Raw genomic sequence first — 18251 nt, 5'->3', positions numbered from 1 at the left:
CACAATTGAAAAAAAAGTGTATGTAACTTTTTGCCCAGAAACCATTTTATAACCAAGAGCTAGATTCTTTTCTCCACTATTTCCCTTAAAATACTGTAAGATAAATTAATAAAAAAACAAAAAGGCAGCTCTACTTCCTATTGTTCAGTTAGTATGAGACTCAAAAAAAAAAAAAAAAAAAATTTTTCTTCGATAATGCAGGGGTGCTGTGCTAAAATAAGAACTCTGTAATTATAAATACCCAAACTTCACTGTTTTGGAGTTGTGCAGTAACTGTTAACCTTAATGTTTACAATAAAATAAATGTAAAGCTTTCTCAAAAATAAGAGTCATTACGAGCATGAAACAAGACTGCGGACAGGAAGAATAAGTTTTGAGTTGAATCCTTCTTTAATAAGATGTAATGGCTAATAGATTTAGTAGCAAGATAAGTCTTGTGAATAGTTGGGTAGTTTTCAAAATCTTGACTTTTAAAAGGAAGGTGATTGCTAGTTGAAGACGTAACAGCTATTTTCAGTGGAATGTACTGTACATTTTTTTTCATGCTATTTGTCCAGTTGGAGCGCTACAAAGAGCTAAAGGAATTAGCGAGAAAGAAAGTAGCCACTCTAACCCAGCAGTTAGATAAACTTCGTTGGGAGCAAAAAGCTGATCAAGAAAGGATGACACTTCATCAAAGGAAGAAAAAAGAAATCGAGGTATTTGCATCAAACTAGAATTAGGTTATAAGGAGAAACATGTTCTTTTTTTCTATCCTTCCTTTGGTATAAATGCCTATATAAATGTATTAGATGCTTTGATGTAAACAAAACACAGAAGTTTCATTGCAAGTGTTTATGCAATTTTCATATAACAACAAGTTTAGCAAAAGGAGTTTGTTCAGAAAATGGTTGTGTGTGCCCACATTGAGGATTTGTTTATGAAAGCTTRTCATCTAATATTTTGTGGTTACTTGGAATTGTACCTTTATTTAGCTCAGTTGGTTAGAGCATGGTGCTAACAATGCCAAGCTCGTGGGTTTGATCCCCCTATGGGCCACTCGTTTGAGGGTTGGACTAGATGATCTCCAGARGTCTCTTCCAACCTTACCAATTCTATGATTCTATGTATTTTTATTTGATTCCAATAATTGAAAATACTTCCTTCATTGCTGGTTTGTATTTGCTAGTACAATGCTTTTGTGTCAGTTTATAAACTCCATGTCAACTTTTTCATGCGTCTCTCTACTTAAGAAAATCCTTCAAATAATCTTACGAAGAAAAACACCTTTGTTTTAATAATCATAATTTATTAACACTGTTCGGAGATATTTCAGTTGATGATGATGTCATTATTCTTTATGCTGAGGAGTCTTTCTGAACTATTGCTAAGTATGGAAATAGTATCCTTGGTAAGGCAAAATTACTTCATTATTCTTAGTGCAATTTGTTATCCACTAGTGGAAAAGAGATGCTATTGCTTCAGCATGAGATAGTTACAAAGAGGATAAACTCCATCTTGGTACCCATTATGAATCAGGACTTCCAGATACAGCTATAAAGTTACCATTTTCATCTGTTGGTTTTTAATGCATTCTATTTGTGATTGTATAGGAAAGTATAAAACAGACCATGGAACAGATAGAAGAGCATAAGAAACGAGCAGAGAAGTTAGAAGAGTATACCAAAACATGCACGTATGTTAAAAAAAATTAAAAGCTAATCAGATTCYTTGTTGTATCATATATTTTTATATTAATGTGGCTGGTTTATAATTCCTTTGCTTTGATTTTAGTATTTCGTCTACTTCAGCTGTCAAAGTATAAACATGACAATTCGTTCATGTTTGAAATAGTTTTGTAGTTTCTTCTCATTTCTTACAGTTTGCAGATTAAAAGGATTGTGTCACTGCAGACTAGAGGTTTGGGCTGTTAATAYACAAATTCTGAGTCAGAGAATACAGTAGTTTCATAGTTGTGATGCTCTAGAAGCCAGTTAATATCTACATTGTATTAGAAGCATAGGTCAATTCTTGCTCTTTGACTCTTGGCCTCTGCCGACTTTCACTTGTTATGAAATAAGCTGTGTGAGCCCTTGTTGAGCAACCTGATCGAACTTTGTTAGCCCTTTTTTGAGCAAAAAGTTGGAGAACGTAATTTCCAGATATCTTTTCCAAGCTATATTTTCCTTTGCATCTGTAATATGTGCTTTGGCTTAGTGGTGCTGTTTGTGTACAGAAGAAAGCTATGCCCTGGACAGGGAGCAGGAAGCCAATTGTGACTAATGTGATGCAAAATGATTTTAGTTGTTTGTAGTAGACCATGGAAGAGCCTTAGTGACTTGGAAAGTGTGTAAAGAAAAGCATAATTTTGCGTGAGGATTCTCAATCCCTTAAGCTTTAGAACAGCAGACCTTTTGTTGATTATGGATGAAGTAGTACTATTCAGTATTACAAGCAGCCCTAAGCTGTTAGTTGAACACATTTTTGAAACCTTAAAAGTAGCATATGCTAGATAGAATCCAACTACATAAGTAACTTGCTATAGATACAAAAAAGGTTTAGTTTTCTTTTCATAATCTGTGACCATTGCATTAGTTTAAGTTTTTAAGCCAAAAACTTGTATAAATAAAATAATCGGTTTCCTATTTTTGCTTTGAAGTGAATTGTTAGCAGAGAAAAAACAGCAAGAGGAAAGGCTAACTAAGGAAATTGAAAATTCAACAATACGAATGGCTGAAGTGAATGAAGAATTGAACAAAATAGTTAGTGAACTCCAGAATGCCAAAATTGATTACCATGAAGGAAGGCGTCAGCAAATGAAAGCAGAGATCCTGGAAAGTCTCAAAAGACTGTATCCGGATTTTGTGGTAATTGAATAGCCTTGCTTATGTGCCTTATTTTAAAATCAAAATTTGAGAGTTCTGCTTTAGATTTAGTAAACAGGTAAATTGAACCGTCTTGAATGTATTTTAAACTTCAGGCCTATTTTGGTGTACTCGCAAAAGGGAAATTGAGATGCTGCTTCTGTATTACAGGCATCTCCTCTGAAGTGTAAACAAAAAATAGTGTTAAATTTCAGAAGCTCAATTTTTACATCTTTGCTATTGATATTCTTTATAAGAGGGATCAGATAATTTGATTGCAGAGAACTTAGTTTTTGTAAACTATTATATTGATAAATTATACATAGAGTCATGATACCTGCCTGCATGCATATTGCTGATGAAGATTTGAGTTCCGTTTTTATTTTATGCAAAAGATTTCAGAATGGCTAGTCAGAAATCGCAGGGAATCCCTTCTCCCCAGTAAGAAACTGGTCTTAAGTGTAAGTATGACAATTGTAAAGCATGTTTTTTCATTGGGCTCCATTTGACTTACGGTGAGTTTCATTCCTGCTTCAGTGGCCTTCCTTACATGTGTTGTGGAGAAGGGCAGGCTCAATGCTTTTCATGGAGTTCGGTCTCTGTGACTGAGAAAGTATCTTCTTTTTCCTTCAGTGTGAGTTCATTTGCAGAACTCATATTGCAGATTTGCAAGGCAAAAAATYGGGTGTCAGCATCTTCAATTGCAAGGAAAATTATTTTGTATAGAGTTACATGTGAGGAAAAATGCAGATTTTTGGGAAAATATCTTTAAAAATATTGACAGAGATTAGTTTTGCTTTTCCAGAATGCAGTCTCACTCAAAACTACTATATTGCTGTCATTCTCCTCATCCCAAGATGAAAATTGACAGATGTTAGGTATCTTTAGGTATCCTAAGCGAGATTTCTTTGTTTTCTGGTTGTTGGACAATGGACATATGAATAATATGGAATATCTTAAGAGTTGTGTAATAGTAGTGGATTAATTTGTTTAATGCCTATYGTATATTCTGTCACCTTTTTCTAGGAGAGCATAGAGAGCATAAGAAGAATAGTAGCATGCGCTATCATTATTTTTCAGTTTCCAGAAATAGACACAGTACTGCTTGCCTCACAGAAATAATTCTGATCAGTTCTGTTCTTYTGTGGAGTTTGATATTTTAGATTTTTTTTTTTCTTCTTTCTGTTGTGAAAACATATTCTTGACTTGTATATTTTGAACAAATGAATGGGAAGGTTTGCTGTAAGACCATTTCTTCCTGAAAAAATGTCTTGCAAGGGATTATTTTGCTTAAACGCTTGAGATACGTTATTTTCCTGAGTGGTCTGTCTTTGCGTACTACTTACTACATTTTACTTAGATTTACTTTTCAGTAATTTCATTAACTTTTCTGCACAGTGATTCTGAATTGTCAACAGACATAAAAATATTCACCAAGATTCATATGTTAATTGTTTTGAGAGGCATATGTGTACCTTTTCATAGACAATTTAAAATATTTATTCCAATATTAGAAAACACTGCAAGAACTTTCTAATAAATCTAATCAATAGAATAGTTGGTCTCTGAGTATATTTCAGTATATGATACACATACTCAATTAAGCTGGGAATCTTTTTTTGAAAAAATATTTAGAAGGGGACATATCTGCTTCCTAATGCTGCCATAAGAATATAAAAAATAAAATTTGTTCAGTTGTCCTGTGCTTTTTTTTCTCTGTTTTTGGCAGAATCTTTTCTGAAACCAGTATTGTTTTATTGAGAGATTATGAAATTTCTGATTTTCAGCTATTCCTCAGAATTTTTATATCTGTTTTCACAAGATGTTCCCAAAATCAAAAATGATAGGTAAATCTCTTTTTAGAGATAGAGATAGAAATCTGTGATTTCTATCCCTCTTCGACAAAAATTGAACTATGCTGGTGATACCTAGCTGGCCTTGGGGAGGAACATTTTTCCTGGTGTTCTGTGTCCTTTTCTTTAAAAAACTGCACATGCAGGAGTACTCACTGATGGGATGGCTTTTATCACATAAAACATTAGATAATTTGAAATAGATTATTTAAACTGTAGCGATCTTAGCATTATCTGCTTCAGTTACCTTTGTTCCTGCAATAGTTTTCCCAGCATCAGTATGTGAGGCAACAGACCTGTTCCTTACACTCTGGTTGCAAATCCTGAAATAAAAATGAAATTGAACRCAGCCCAAGTTAAAGGAAAATATCAAGGGGTGAAAGTGATTTGAATCACTTCGTCTTCTAGTCGTCCACTAAGTCCTCAGTCAGAACTTGAGCAGGACAAGGAAGTTGTATTGGCAATCTTTTGGATTTCCTATGCAAAAAATGGCCTAGTGCAACTTCGTGCCTAGTTCTTATATCCATTTTAAAGTTTCTGTTCTGTCAAAAGATTCTTGTAACAGATTCTTAACTATCAGTGAACATCAGTAGTGGAATAGCAATGCAGTGATGCGAGTCCTGCAGTGTGAGTGACATGCCTGTCTTTTCATGGATTTGTCTGATTTAACAAATAAATTTTGCAGCTCATTACAGTTTTTTGCAGCTTAAATTTCAAAATTTCATTCTGGCATTGTTAGTTTCAATTGGCAAGATAACTCTTGTTACAGATTCAGCTGAGCTGCCAGTATTTGTATACACCTGAAATTAATTAGGGAATCTCACACGTACAATAAGTCTGCAGGCTTGTTAAGATGTAAGTTGGAGCAACTTAACTGAATTTTTTCAAACAAAAATGCTTGCTTAAGATTACTCATTTTTCCTAAATTGCTACAAATCACTAAATACTTAAATAGTGAAGATTATTATTAAACTTCTTATTCAATTTTTGAAAAAAAAAAAGTGTGGTATTTGTATGTGTGAAGTAGTAAGCAGTAAGTTATCAGTGCAGTAATGAACTTCCAGATTTTTTTGCAAAGCAGGCTTGTCTATGACTGCTGTTAATATGTGGCAAAATAGTCATGATTCTTTGTACTATGTTATGCAATGAAAAGCAGTATTGACTCTTTTCAAGCTACTGTTATGAACAGATACATATTTTGGGGTGTAACACTGGAATTGGCAGCAATGCATTTCTTGATGCTGTTTTCCAGTTAATTGTTTCTGTTTACTTATGACTTTGTTCAAAGACTTAATTTTATTGTGTGGTAGATGCTTTTTTTCTCATCATAAAAGATACTTAGCTGATCTTAGTATTGTCACTCAGTTGCGCTTCTGAAAGCGTATGCCAAATACTGTGGGTAAGATACTGTTACAAAGCATGCAACTAATTTTAGGGAAAATGTACATCTCTCTAGATTTTCGAAGTGTACTTTGCTATTTGGACTGATCGCTGCTCCAATTTCTGTTTTTCTAACTTACAGCCATTGTAAGAGAGTGCAACTGATAGATGTGCAATATGTTTTACTCCTGCTACTTCAGTATCTTGTTATATTTGATATCTAAAATAAGATTTTATTATTTCTTTTTATTTTTGTCTTCAGTTTGGAAGACTGCTTGACCTGTGCCATCCTATTCATAAAAAATACCAACTTGCTGTTACCAAAGTGTTCAGCAAATACATGACTGCTATTGTTGTTGCCACTGAAAAAACAGCAAGAGATTGCATTCAGTTTCTAAAACAAGAAAGAGCTGAACCTGAAACTTTCCTTGCTTTGGATTACCTTGATGTAAGTACATTTTTCTTTTTCCCATCATCAGCAATTTAATACAGTTGTAAATCTTGATATTGGCTAATTTAAGCTTAACTAAAACAGAAGTGAAGTGTTAACGCACAACTAGCATGATTTGAGAGCTCAGAAGATCTCGCATTGTTGTTAAAACTCAGACTCTTCTTCTGCCTCTATATTTAGGTCATGAAATTACTTTATGCCTCTTTATTTAGAAATAGTAGAGTAAGTTATACATATCTTGGGACTTGTATAGTCCTGAACAGTATGGTGTACACAGAATATGGAAAACAGATCTGTTTCTAGTTTTGCAGCAATTGAGAGAGCCATTCTGTAGATTCATACATCTTRGTACCCAGGCTACTCAGAATTGGATATGATTAGTTGTTACGACATGGTACTTTACTTAGATGATTTAATTTCTGAAAGAGCTARAATGTAAAGATCAATTTTATCTTAAGAGAACATGTGTAATCACTAAAGTTTATGACCAGAATTTTAGATACCACATTCAACCTGTTGAAAACTATATTACAGATTAATATGCAAGACTTCTTGGTAGTATAGATAACTCTAATGTGCTTTTCAGACTTTAAGACTACGTTCTAAGGAATTTTGAATAACCTGATCACATTAGAGAATATGTAGGTTGTGCTAGAATATTACAGGACAGATTTATGATTTTTGGTGCTGCTTAACCATGTGCTCTTCTGATGCGAAAGAGACCTATCAGTGTGTCTTGGGTTACTCGTACATACTTCTATACCTGGTAAGAGAGTGCTGTGCCTCTTTTATAGCCACTTAGAAATTGGAACACCATTCCCCCTCTTGTTATACTACTGAGTTGCTGGAGTCTGGTTCCAGCTGATTATAAACACTGCATATTGGTTTTACAGGTTAAACCAATCAATGAAAAGTTGAGAGAGATAAAAGGAGCAAAAATGATGGTAGATGTTGTACAGACTCCATTTCCTCCACTGAAGAAAGTGATTCAGTTTGTGAGTGGCAATGGTCTGGTCTGTGAAACAGTTAAAGAAGCAAAACAAATAGCATTTGATGGACCGGTGAGGTTGAAGGTAAGAAGCTGAATTTTGTTGCATATCTCTTTCAATTTTCCAGTTACATGTTTGATGCCGTTTAAATAATTCTTCCATAAACATTCCACTAAATATGGCAGATAAACACAGCATGGTACTGTGCTGTCCAGTCTACTACTAAATAAATCTCTGGGTATTTTACATGCTTATGTCTTGCTGCTTATGGTACATTCCTGGGAAAAGAAGGTAAATTGGAAAAATTGTTATTGTTACAGTGTTCAAACGTGTTCCCCGACATGGCCCTCGAGTGATGATAGGAAGGAGGATAATCCTGTTTTTAAAACTGCCTAATTTAAAAATAAAAACATATTCTTGCTAGCTTTTCTATAAATAAATACTTCCAAAAATTCTTCAAATATCTGAAGGAATCTTTGGACTTGTAGATGTACCCTGCTTTGAGGACTCTTACTTCTTTCTGCAGTTCTTTTTACTTTGCTTTATTGTAGTTACTGTCATAGCCCAAAATGTGCTTTCTTGCACTTATTAAACCTTTTAAAATCTTGATCRAAAGAGCTGTAAGTTGAAAGTGTTTAAGTTGAAAGTATGTTTTGCTTGGAATCCAGTCAACTCACAAAAATAAACAGAAAGTGTAAGTTTTAGTAAAGAATATGTTTACAAATGAGCTGTTCACTTTTCCAGCCCCATAATTTTTCTTCACTCCATTATTACCTTGCTTGATTTACTCTACTCAGCCAGCCATAACCTTATAAATTGCCAATATATACTCAAATGTCTCATAATAATTTAGTAAATACAGGGAAATAATATAATTTTATTTCCTATTCTGATCTGTTATAATAATGCTAAAAAGTAATTAGCACCAAGAAATGAAAAACTTCTTTGACTTGCTTAGTGTATCTTATGCTAGCAGGTTTGGAAAGGGAGAATAAATGGAGAACAACTAAAAYGTGGTTGTGGTTTGTTTAACTAGCATATTTTGGTGCCCTAGTTCTGGGATATTTTGGCTGTCCATTTTTTGCTGCTTTGTGGTGTTCAAGATTTTTTATTTGTTTGTTTGTTTCAGACAGTGGCCCTTGATGGAACTTTATTTTTGAAATCTGGAGTGATCTCTGGAGGATCAAGTGATCTAAGATTTAAAGCTAGATGTTGGGATGATAAAGAAATTAATAAAATGAAAGAAAGAAGAGATAGATTGATTAATGAGTTAAAGGTAGGTCTAGTAAAAAAGCACTTAACTGCTAAAGGCAAAAAGGCATGGAAATTTTATATAGGATGGTGGTGAGTAAATACTCTGTTTTGGATAAATTCTTTCTTTTTTATATTCGGCTATGGGGAAGATCAAGATGATTTTCAAAACTTAAAGAAAAAGCAGGAAGGACATAGTAGCTATTCACCCTCTTAGTTAATAGTAACACACTGTAGATCTCTGTCCTTATCTGGTGGGTTGCTTCAGATATCACAGAGGCAGAGAACAAGGCCAACATTGTTAATATGAGTTACATTAAACAAAGAGATCTGGTTCTGAATACCTAAAGGCTTTTAGCAAAATGGTTGATATAATCTGTGGATATGAAAATATCTGTACAGACAAAAGCCTATCAGTGTAAAATGATTTGTCATACCTCTGGTTATTTGTGGGGAGGAATAGAGAAGGAGTTCACAAGTGTATGCTTTCTTGTCTGATAAATGTGTTCAAAACTGCTGTTGAGTATGACCAGTGCCATCAACACACTTGATCATGATTTCCCTCAGTGAGGCTAACCTTATATAGGGCATGAATCTAAAAAATAAGTAATCTTCAAATAAGTCAACTTCTGTTTAAAATACTTCTTGTCTTTTCCTGTTTTAATGTTTTCTAGGACTTAATGAAGATCAAACGTAAGGAAACTGATCTGAAGCAGCTGCAAGCTCAATGCCATGGAACTCAGACACGACTTAAATATTCACAGAGTGAATTAGAGCTTATTAGAAAGAAACACCTTGCTAATTGCTGCAAGGTATAGTATTAAGCTTTTACAATTTTTATGGTTAATTATTGTTTTTGTTTACCTAAGCTGTAATTACAAGTGAAGTAGTCATGACTGACTTACGTAATTTTTAAATTCAGTTTAGGTTTTGCTTACAGTGGTTATGACTGAAGAATTAATAAAATATAAAAAACAAGATAAAATACAGAAAGTCTCATTATTTTATTATTCTTTAAATTAACTTGAACTCCCAGTAAGCTTGATCTACCATTTAGTAGCCTTCAAAAGTCTGTAAGTCAAATAATTTAAATGATACTTATAATGTAATGTGCCTTTCCACTCATTAAAACTGTAACTGTTGCATGCAAATCAGCAATAAATACGGATAAGTAGCTTTTCAAAAGGAAAAAAATTAACATTTTAAATCAGAAAATACAGATAATCTGGGCCAGAACTGTCTAGTGATGCATAGGAAGGTGTCCATTTGTTTAGAAGAATTACCTTCTTTTTCCTTTCTTTCTATCTAGGAAAAATCTAAACTGGAAAGTGAACTGATAAATATTGAATCTCAGCGTGATATGCTGAAAGAAGGAATATTACAAAGAAAAGAAAAAATAGAAGAATTTCAGAAAAAAATTAATGAGGTATTGCTTTCTCTCATAATCACGACAGCCTATGTTGTTACCTGTCTTTATAGAAACATCTTTCTGTTTCTAGCAGCTCTGAGAGCTTGGACAACTTTTAACTTCGTAACCTACTTTGTAGACAAGGATCCACAGGTGTCATGTCTAGGTTATGACATGTTACGCTGCTATATAGAATAGAAAAGTAGATAAAGAGCAGCATAGTGTGAAGACTCAAAACCTTCTTTTTGGGACAAAGCTAGTTCTGTCAGTGATTTTTCTGTGTTCTCTGATTACTGTGAGAGAATGGTCGAGCTATCTGGCTTTGCTAAACTGTGAAGTGATGATCACCTCTAGGATGTCACACATCCTTCAGGTCTGGGAACGGTTCAAGGTCTTCAACAGCTAATGATGACAGTTGGTCATGTTGCCTGTGAGCTGCCTGATGATTGTTAGCAAATTTCTCATTCCACTGTCTAAAAAAAAGAAAAGAAAAAAAAAAGAAAAAAGAAAAAGAAAGAAAGAGGTGTTGAATGCCTCTATTCTTGTGGATTCTGAATGAAAGCCTTGATTTATGTTGTGGTATGGATGATTCATCTTTGCTACCCCTCACTCTGGAGGGATCGCTAATGCAGAGCTTCGGGGCCTTGTGCTATTCCAACCCTCCTAAATTCATTACCTGTTACAGGTACTAGACAGCTTTTGTCATCAGAGTCTACTCCTTTCCAGTTCTTTATCATCAGCAGGAAAAGTTCTTTAAGATGTTGTGTGATCCAGTGTGTTAGGTTCCTGGGCTGTTTTTTTCTGTAGACTGTTGTGCCAACTTATGCCTCAGTTCCTTGCTATTCTCTACTCTTCAGGTGGTCACCAGAACAGTTCTTGTAGGTAGCTGATAAATCCAAAATAATGGTTATCACAAAGCAACTGAAGGCAGTTCAGTGAAGTGGATAGTATTAAAGCCTAGTATGATAGCAGAAGGGTGTTCTTCTAGCGTTCAGACAACATTACTCACATCTCCAAGAAACAAATCTCATTCACAACTTCTGTCTGGAAGCTGCCTTTATCCCTACTGTTGCCAAACACTAACAAACCTGGCACAGGCCTTGGAAGGGTGGTGCTGTAGTTTGTCTGGAAAATTCAGAGGTCTGCGCCTAGATGCTTGTGTAAATGTAGACTATTTCTAGAAAGATTACTAACCACTACCTGGAATGTATAGTACATAAATATGTAATTTAGTTCCTGGCCTCTTCTCCCTTCTCATCAGTCTTTCTAGAGTTTTAATCTGTGACTGGAATTCTGCATGTGAAAAGAAACCAAAACTGCCGCATGTTCTCTGTCTTACCTGTTTGTGGTAAAAGCATGAGGAAGTGCAAATGTTTGTCTTGTGCAAATACTGCAGAAATCATTAGTATTTGGGCCATAAGAATTCAAGTTACAGTTATGTTTTTTTTGCTTGTACTGCAAAAAAAAGTTGTGCAAACTAGTCATCAATTTCCGAGGTATCATATAACTCTAATATGCTATTTGATACCTGGTTAAACAAGCCTGCATTAAATATATATATATATATATATATATATATGTATGTATGTATGTATTTATATGTGTGTGTGTATATATATATATGTTTATATATATATATATATATACACACACAGTACTTATTTTTGGCCCTGTGAAATTCTCTAAAATTTTATTCAGTGTGTTCGGTTTTCTTTTAAATGCTGTGGGCTAATGCTGTTTCTTTGTTCAGTCTTTCCATGTAGTTATTATTTATCTAGTTAAATTTTTTGTTAGAATTTAGGACTTAAATTTTTTTGCTGAAACTTTTGTTAGTATATACTATATAGTTAGGAAGTGGAGGATTCTGTACTGTTTTTGTTTTGATTTGGTGCTTTTATAAATGGGACATAGCAATTAGTATTTATGGGTCTTGAGAAAGGATTAAAATGAGGAACTGAGCTGTACTTAACCTGACAGTGGGTCGGTTAGTCTTGTATGCCATCCAGCCTTCTTTCCCCATGTGAATGGGACCACAGATAAAATCAGGGAAGCTGGTTACACTGTAGTGGCTGTAATTGTCTTTGGAATGACCAGGTGCAGTCAAGAAGGGCCTAGGACCTTCTTTTGCAGATCATATACCTGAAACCTGGTGGTACTTTGTACTGAAGGTGTAATTTGAAAATGTCAAGTCCTGATTCCTTTCTTGGAGTTGAATCACAGAGTGGTTGAGGTTGAAAAGGGCCTTTGGAGCTCATCTAGTCCCACCCCCCTGCTTAAGCAGGGTCACCTAGAGCAGGTTTCCCAGGATTGCATCCAGACAGCTTTTTAGTATCTCCAAGGAAGGAGACTCCACAGCCTCTCTGGGCAACCTGTTCCAGTGCTCTGTTACCCTCACAATAAAGAAGGTTTTTCTCATATTCGGATAGAACTTTCTATATTTCAGTTTTTGCCTGTTGCCTCTTGAAGTTTGTTATTTCTCTGAAATAACTTGAACTTCTAGCTTCTAGCATGAAATGATTGTGTAAATGTTTGATTTTTGTGATTTGCAAAGCAGTATAAAGATTTTGGTTTGTCTTCTCTTTACTCCAAGGCTGAAGATGCTGTCTTCCAGGAATTCTGTGAAGAGATTGGTATAGAAAATATTCGTGTGTATGAACAAGAACGTGTGAGACAACAAGAGGAGATTGATAGAAAAAGGTGGTATTTGTAATTTAAAAGTGGTGTGGATTGTATTAGACCGGGCACACTGGTAAATGAATAACTGTTTCACAGGAAATACCACAAAAACCTAGATGACTATAAAAGGTCAYGTTAGCATTGCAAGAATTAGGTTAATAGCTAGCAGTTGCAGTACCATTGTTTGGATTTGTCATCACATGTCCACAGTGGCTCTTTGCAACCAACTTGATAGGGTAAAATGTGTTATTTTAGTAGTACTGTTGTTGAAAAATAAAATGGCAAAGAAGAACGGTGTTCTAAAATCCGTGCAGAGGAATGGTTCTATTGCAAATTGAGGATGATGTGAGTGAGGATGACTTATGGGCATGAGTCTTAAAGGAGAAGTGAATGTAAGATACAGTAATTTAAGATAGGAAGATACTGTTAGAGAAAGTGGAGTCGTAGTTTTCTCATAGATATCCTCCAACTGATATTCTACTCAGAGACAGATATCACAGGACTACAAATTTATATCTTAAAGAACAAGAACATTAACTGTCTTAGGTAGTACAGGAGTTTTCAGGCAGATAATGATTCATGGATTTCCTAGCATTCTTTACAGAAATAATTTTTCTACGTGACCAGTTTGATTCCTAGCACTGAACTCCATTTTCTTTTCAGCAGTCCCTTCAGCTACAAAGTGACTCTGACTGTGTTTCAGAATTTTGGGCAAATGTATGCGTTGGTTAGGGCTGCAGTGTAGTRGTGGTACTATGCATTCACTTGAAGTTTAAGCACTTGTTGGCAGAAGTGATTTGATCATTTATTTATGTTGGCAAGAACTAGAGTATGGTGAGGAGGAAAATTTAGACTTCGCCTAGGTCTAAAGAGCTTAGAGCTGGTGTGGTGCCAGCCATTTTGCATGGACAAAAGCTTGGATGCAGAGCTCACTCCTGGTAAATCATCCAGGAGCTCCAAGCTGAGAGGCAGAAAGCAACTGTGAGGAAACCTTTTTGTAAGCAGCCCCTGAGTTTTACTTCATTACATTCTCACAGTAGAATATGAAGTAGCTTTTGTGTTTTACTGTTACAAACAAATACAGCTCTCAGCTGAGAAATGGTGAGCAAAGCTGAATGTGGCTTAAAAAGCTGTAGTCTTTTACTTGTTAATTGCTGTCTCCCAGCTGTGATTCCTTACAGTTTTCAGACTGACATTTATGTCAGCTGGTTAGGAGGCTTACTGAGGCAGAGCAGAGATCCCAGGTGTATAATAAATACACAGCATCAGTGTAGTCTTTTACCAGCTCCTATCTGCATCACTTGCAAATACATCTCATATACTGAGAAACTTGAAACTTTTGTATTACTTTTCTTACTAAATGTGGCCATGTTATTTGTTTATGTGGTATTTGTTGAACTGATTATTAGTGTACTTTTTCTGGTTTTTAATACATCTGCAAGATGCTGTGTAGTGGAATCAGTGATCCAAATGTATACATGTTCCTGTAGTCAAGTAAAAGATACCTTTGTTTATATAAATATATGTATATTTTATATAATATATATACACACTAAATAGTAAAAGTGAAAATGTTTCTTTTAATATCTACTAGTACTAGTTTGTAAGCGTTGGTTTGAAGTATTGTACTGTACTTTGACTAGACTGGAGTTTGAAAGCCAGAAGACACGACTAAGCATTCAGCTTGAATATAATCATGGTCATCTACAAAAATTAACAAATGCAGTCAGCATGTTGAGGGAAACCATCCATAAAGATGAAGCTGAGATTGCCAGGTTGCAGAAGGTAACCAGAACACACACAGCCACATACCTCCACCCATCCTGACCTACATATATACGTATTCTTCTAGTCCTAAGGGACTTTGTGTTAAAAAATTCAGGTACATGTTGTTGTTTTAACCTTGAAATAACCTCTACTGTCATATTAAAACTTTTAAATTAAAAACTACAGAAATCAGGAAATTTGAGATTACTGTATATATAGTATTATGTTGCTTTTAGTTTATATGAAAAGGCAGCATATGACTACAGATAAAACTAATAGCATGTGGTTGAGATTTTTTTATAAGGCTTTGTGAGTAATAGCAAACACATCTGGTGCTTTTAAGCTTTAAAGTGCTTCACAAAAATTAATAGGCTTAAAAAACTTGACTATGAACACTAAGTTAGATTTTTTAATTGAAGTAATACACAGGCATTTCTCCTTCATAGTGTGCTCTTTCTTAAATTACTTCCACAAGAGCATGTTGACTATATGTAATAAAAATAAATATTCATAATCAAGTTCCATTATATTAATATTGCTTGTTAAATAAATTGTGCTTGTGATGCACTAGAAAGCAAAGGAGAAAAGATGTGTAACAGTGCTTTGAATAAAAAAAAGAAATGAAATGTAAAACTGCTCCAAAGCATGGCAGAAAGCCACAAGCATCACTTGAACTCTGCTATTGTATGTTAAAAGCATTTAAATGTATATTTAATACATAAGAGGATACATTTTTCGGATACTGAGGAAAAAAAAATGGCCCTGATTCACTGATGCACAAAAATGTGTGTCTAACTTGATGCGTGTGCATAGAYTTCCATTGAAATAAGACTGAGCAAGATCAGAAATTTTTGCCCAGGAGAAGGATTCTGTGATTCTAATTCTAGAGGTAGTTCATTCTGATGCTGCAACAGCAGTAAGTCCTGATTAATTTGTGATAATATTTGTCTCTATGCACTACGTCTTCATGCACGTATTAGATTTACTATATTCTAACAACTAATTTTTAGCAATTTACCAATGGTGTGGTGTGTGCATGTACATTCATCTATATGTATGTACATATGTACATACATGCATGTACATGTATTGTGTACATATGTTTGTGTATATATATACATTAAGTATATATTAATGCGTGTGCATATGTATACATATGTGCGTACACACACCTCTGCAATTTATTTGTTCTTTGCAGATTACCTGTGGATTTATTTCTAAGGAACAATACATTTTAAAATTGTTCCTAAGTAAATTGTACAGCAGACGGGATCCTTCTTGCAGTGCTAAGGGAGTAGYTGAGGAAAAAGGAGTAGTCTACAGATTATGGAAGTCCTGGGATCCCTGCCTTTAGAATTTAGATGGTACAGTCACAAATCTGGAGCTGGCCATGCTATGTATACAAAACATCTGGATATTCCTATATGTATTTCATATTTTGTGCAGTCACACTTCAATGTACTGTAAGAGGTTAAAACTTCAACCTTTTTTTCTGTTTAATAGAGGTTTCATACGAAGTTTTTTGGTAAAAGATTAAAAATGTAAATATTTCTATGCAGGATGAGGAGAAGCTTCTAAAAAGTGTGAATGAAATTGTGGAGGAGCAGCAACATCTTAAGGATAGATTAAATGCTCATAAATCTGAGGTTATAAAAACCCAAAACGAAGTTGAAGAATTCAGAAAGACATTGTTAACTCTTAATAGGTAATTACTAATTATATGCATGGAAAAATGATCCATGTGATAATTTTCAGATTTTTAGTGATCATGTGCTTGAATTTCTGTTGTTCTGCTTTCCTGTGAAAGGTGCATTAGAGACATAGTAACAGAATTACAATATGCATTAGTTTAATGGTTTTTATAATTCAGTATAGTGAATTATATGTAAGTGAAGAGAATCATGAAAGCATCCCATAATAAGGTAGGCTATCTACCTATAACACTATATCTAGTGTTGGCATACATTGTAATTTCTGATAAATACCTATTGATTCCTAATAAGTGCATACTAGCTTATCTTTCTTTTTGGCCCTATTAAAATGACCTAAAGTTTACATTAGGTTTGCTGATAATCTCATATTTTCATTTAAGATGTATAACTTAGTTCAATTCATAAGAATTATTTTTTTTCCTGATTTCATTGTTCTCATTTTCTCAAGGCCTGTCAAGTGCTGTGTACCTTAAAGCACTTTGTTAGGTTTAGGACACTATTTTGTCATAAACTCTGCCTTTAAATCAGCTGGTGTGGGGGTAGTTCATATTTCAGTTTTCTCATGCTTATTTATTATTGATGGATTCCTGTGTTGCTTCTTAATCAGAAGTTTTTTTAAAAACTTAACCACCTTTAAAAAAAATGGTATATTGGCACAGTATGGCTAAGAAAAAATTACGGAACTTTATATAAACTCATGAATTGGATACTTTATACTCATTTTTTAGTTCACTTGGAGTGCATAATTTTAACAGTATGAGAGACTATTTTGTCTCTGCCTTATGCAGCCACTTGATGCTATCAAAGAAATTTGTTAAAAAGAATCAACTGCATTTCAAGTAATGAGAAAAGGTAATTGATGACAATTTAAAAATGATCAAATCTCCATGCATAGAGGCAGACTTGAACAGAACAGAGCTTATGTTTGTTGTATTTAGGAGGGTTGGATATTTGAACGTGCTATAGTATGAACTTGCAATATATTGGAATTACGTCTATGCTGCTAGTCTTTACCTTGTGGTAAAGTTAAGAGCTTAGAACAGAGTAGCAGACTGTATTTTGCATGCTAGAATAGTACATGGTTTCCATCTCTCTCTGAATACTTCGCGAAATGAAGAGGATGAAAGAATTTAAGTACCAGTTTCCTTCCTTTTTGATAAAGAGTACAGAGGAAAAAGCCCTCCTTGTGGTTTAGTAAATGTTTTTCATACTGTATGGCTACAGATGCTGTTGGTAGTGGTGCTGCTGCTATTTTAGTAGCTTTCTGCCTTTTGTGTAGGGAAGCTGGCAAATTACAAAAGGAAGCTACAGCAATAGAAACATCTCTGGAAGAGAAAAGATTAAGAAGACATAATCTGCTCCTTGAATGCAAAGTGCAAGACTTGAAAATAAGTCTTCTCTTTGGATCACTGGATGACATCAGTGAAGTAGAGGTACTTAAAATCTTTATGAAAGAGACATATCATGAAGGAACAATCATTCAATCTTGGATTTAAAGTTTTTTTTTTCTTTGAGAGCTGATTGTCATATAGAATAATGTTAAAATAATGTCAGTGTTTTGTTTTAATTAGGCCTTATCCATTCAATYGAAGGATTTTTGTTTAGTAGACCAAAACATTTGCAAGTGTTCCTGGCCACACTTGAAATATATTCCTGCAAAATACATAAATCTCTGGAAGTCTCAAGGAAATTGGTACAGGGTATTCCAAATATACATATGTAAAAAGACACACAGCAATCAAGTCAGAACTGTAAATACAGCATGTTTATGAGTTAAAAGAAGATGTAGTTAATCATTCATTTGTAACATAAATGCTGTCTAAAACGATTTTTCTCCCTTTATTGGATGTAGAAATAGATGATCGCAGAAATCAGAGATAGGCTAGAATATAGAAAAATTCCTAGTAGCAGAGGATTAGTT

At 34.4% G+C, this 18251-nt stretch overlaps 1 protein-coding gene across 1 annotated transcript in view; it reads left to right on the top strand.

The window, feature by feature from the left end:
* Window positions 1-18251, top strand: part of SMC1B (structural maintenance of chromosomes 1B) — a 34006-nt gene that overhangs the window by 6574 nt on the left and 9181 nt on the right. Inside the window, exons 7-18 of the mRNA XM_085324461.1 lie at window positions 558-698; window positions 1593-1675; window positions 2639-2846; window positions 6339-6524; window positions 7421-7600; window positions 8646-8792; window positions 9442-9579; window positions 10077-10193; window positions 12766-12872; window positions 14495-14636; window positions 16178-16323; window positions 17610-17763. Of these exons, the coding sequence (XP_085180587.1) occupies window positions 558-698; window positions 1593-1675; window positions 2639-2846; window positions 6339-6524; window positions 7421-7600; window positions 8646-8792; window positions 9442-9579; window positions 10077-10193; window positions 12766-12872; window positions 14495-14636; window positions 16178-16323; window positions 17610-17763 (1749 nt within the window). The remainder of the gene's footprint in view (window positions 1-557; window positions 699-1592; window positions 1676-2638; window positions 2847-6338; window positions 6525-7420; window positions 7601-8645; window positions 8793-9441; window positions 9580-10076; window positions 10194-12765; window positions 12873-14494; window positions 14637-16177; window positions 16324-17609; window positions 17764-18251) is intronic.

Source organism: Rhea americana, unplaced genomic scaffold (assembly GCF_003343005.1).
Source record: "Rhea americana isolate MKP2758 unplaced genomic scaffold, rheAme1 scaffold_91, whole genome shotgun sequence".
NCBI lineage: Eukaryota > Metazoa > Chordata > Aves > Rheiformes > Rheidae > Rhea > Rhea americana.
This window is presented reverse-complemented; position numbering and strand designations above follow the sequence as displayed.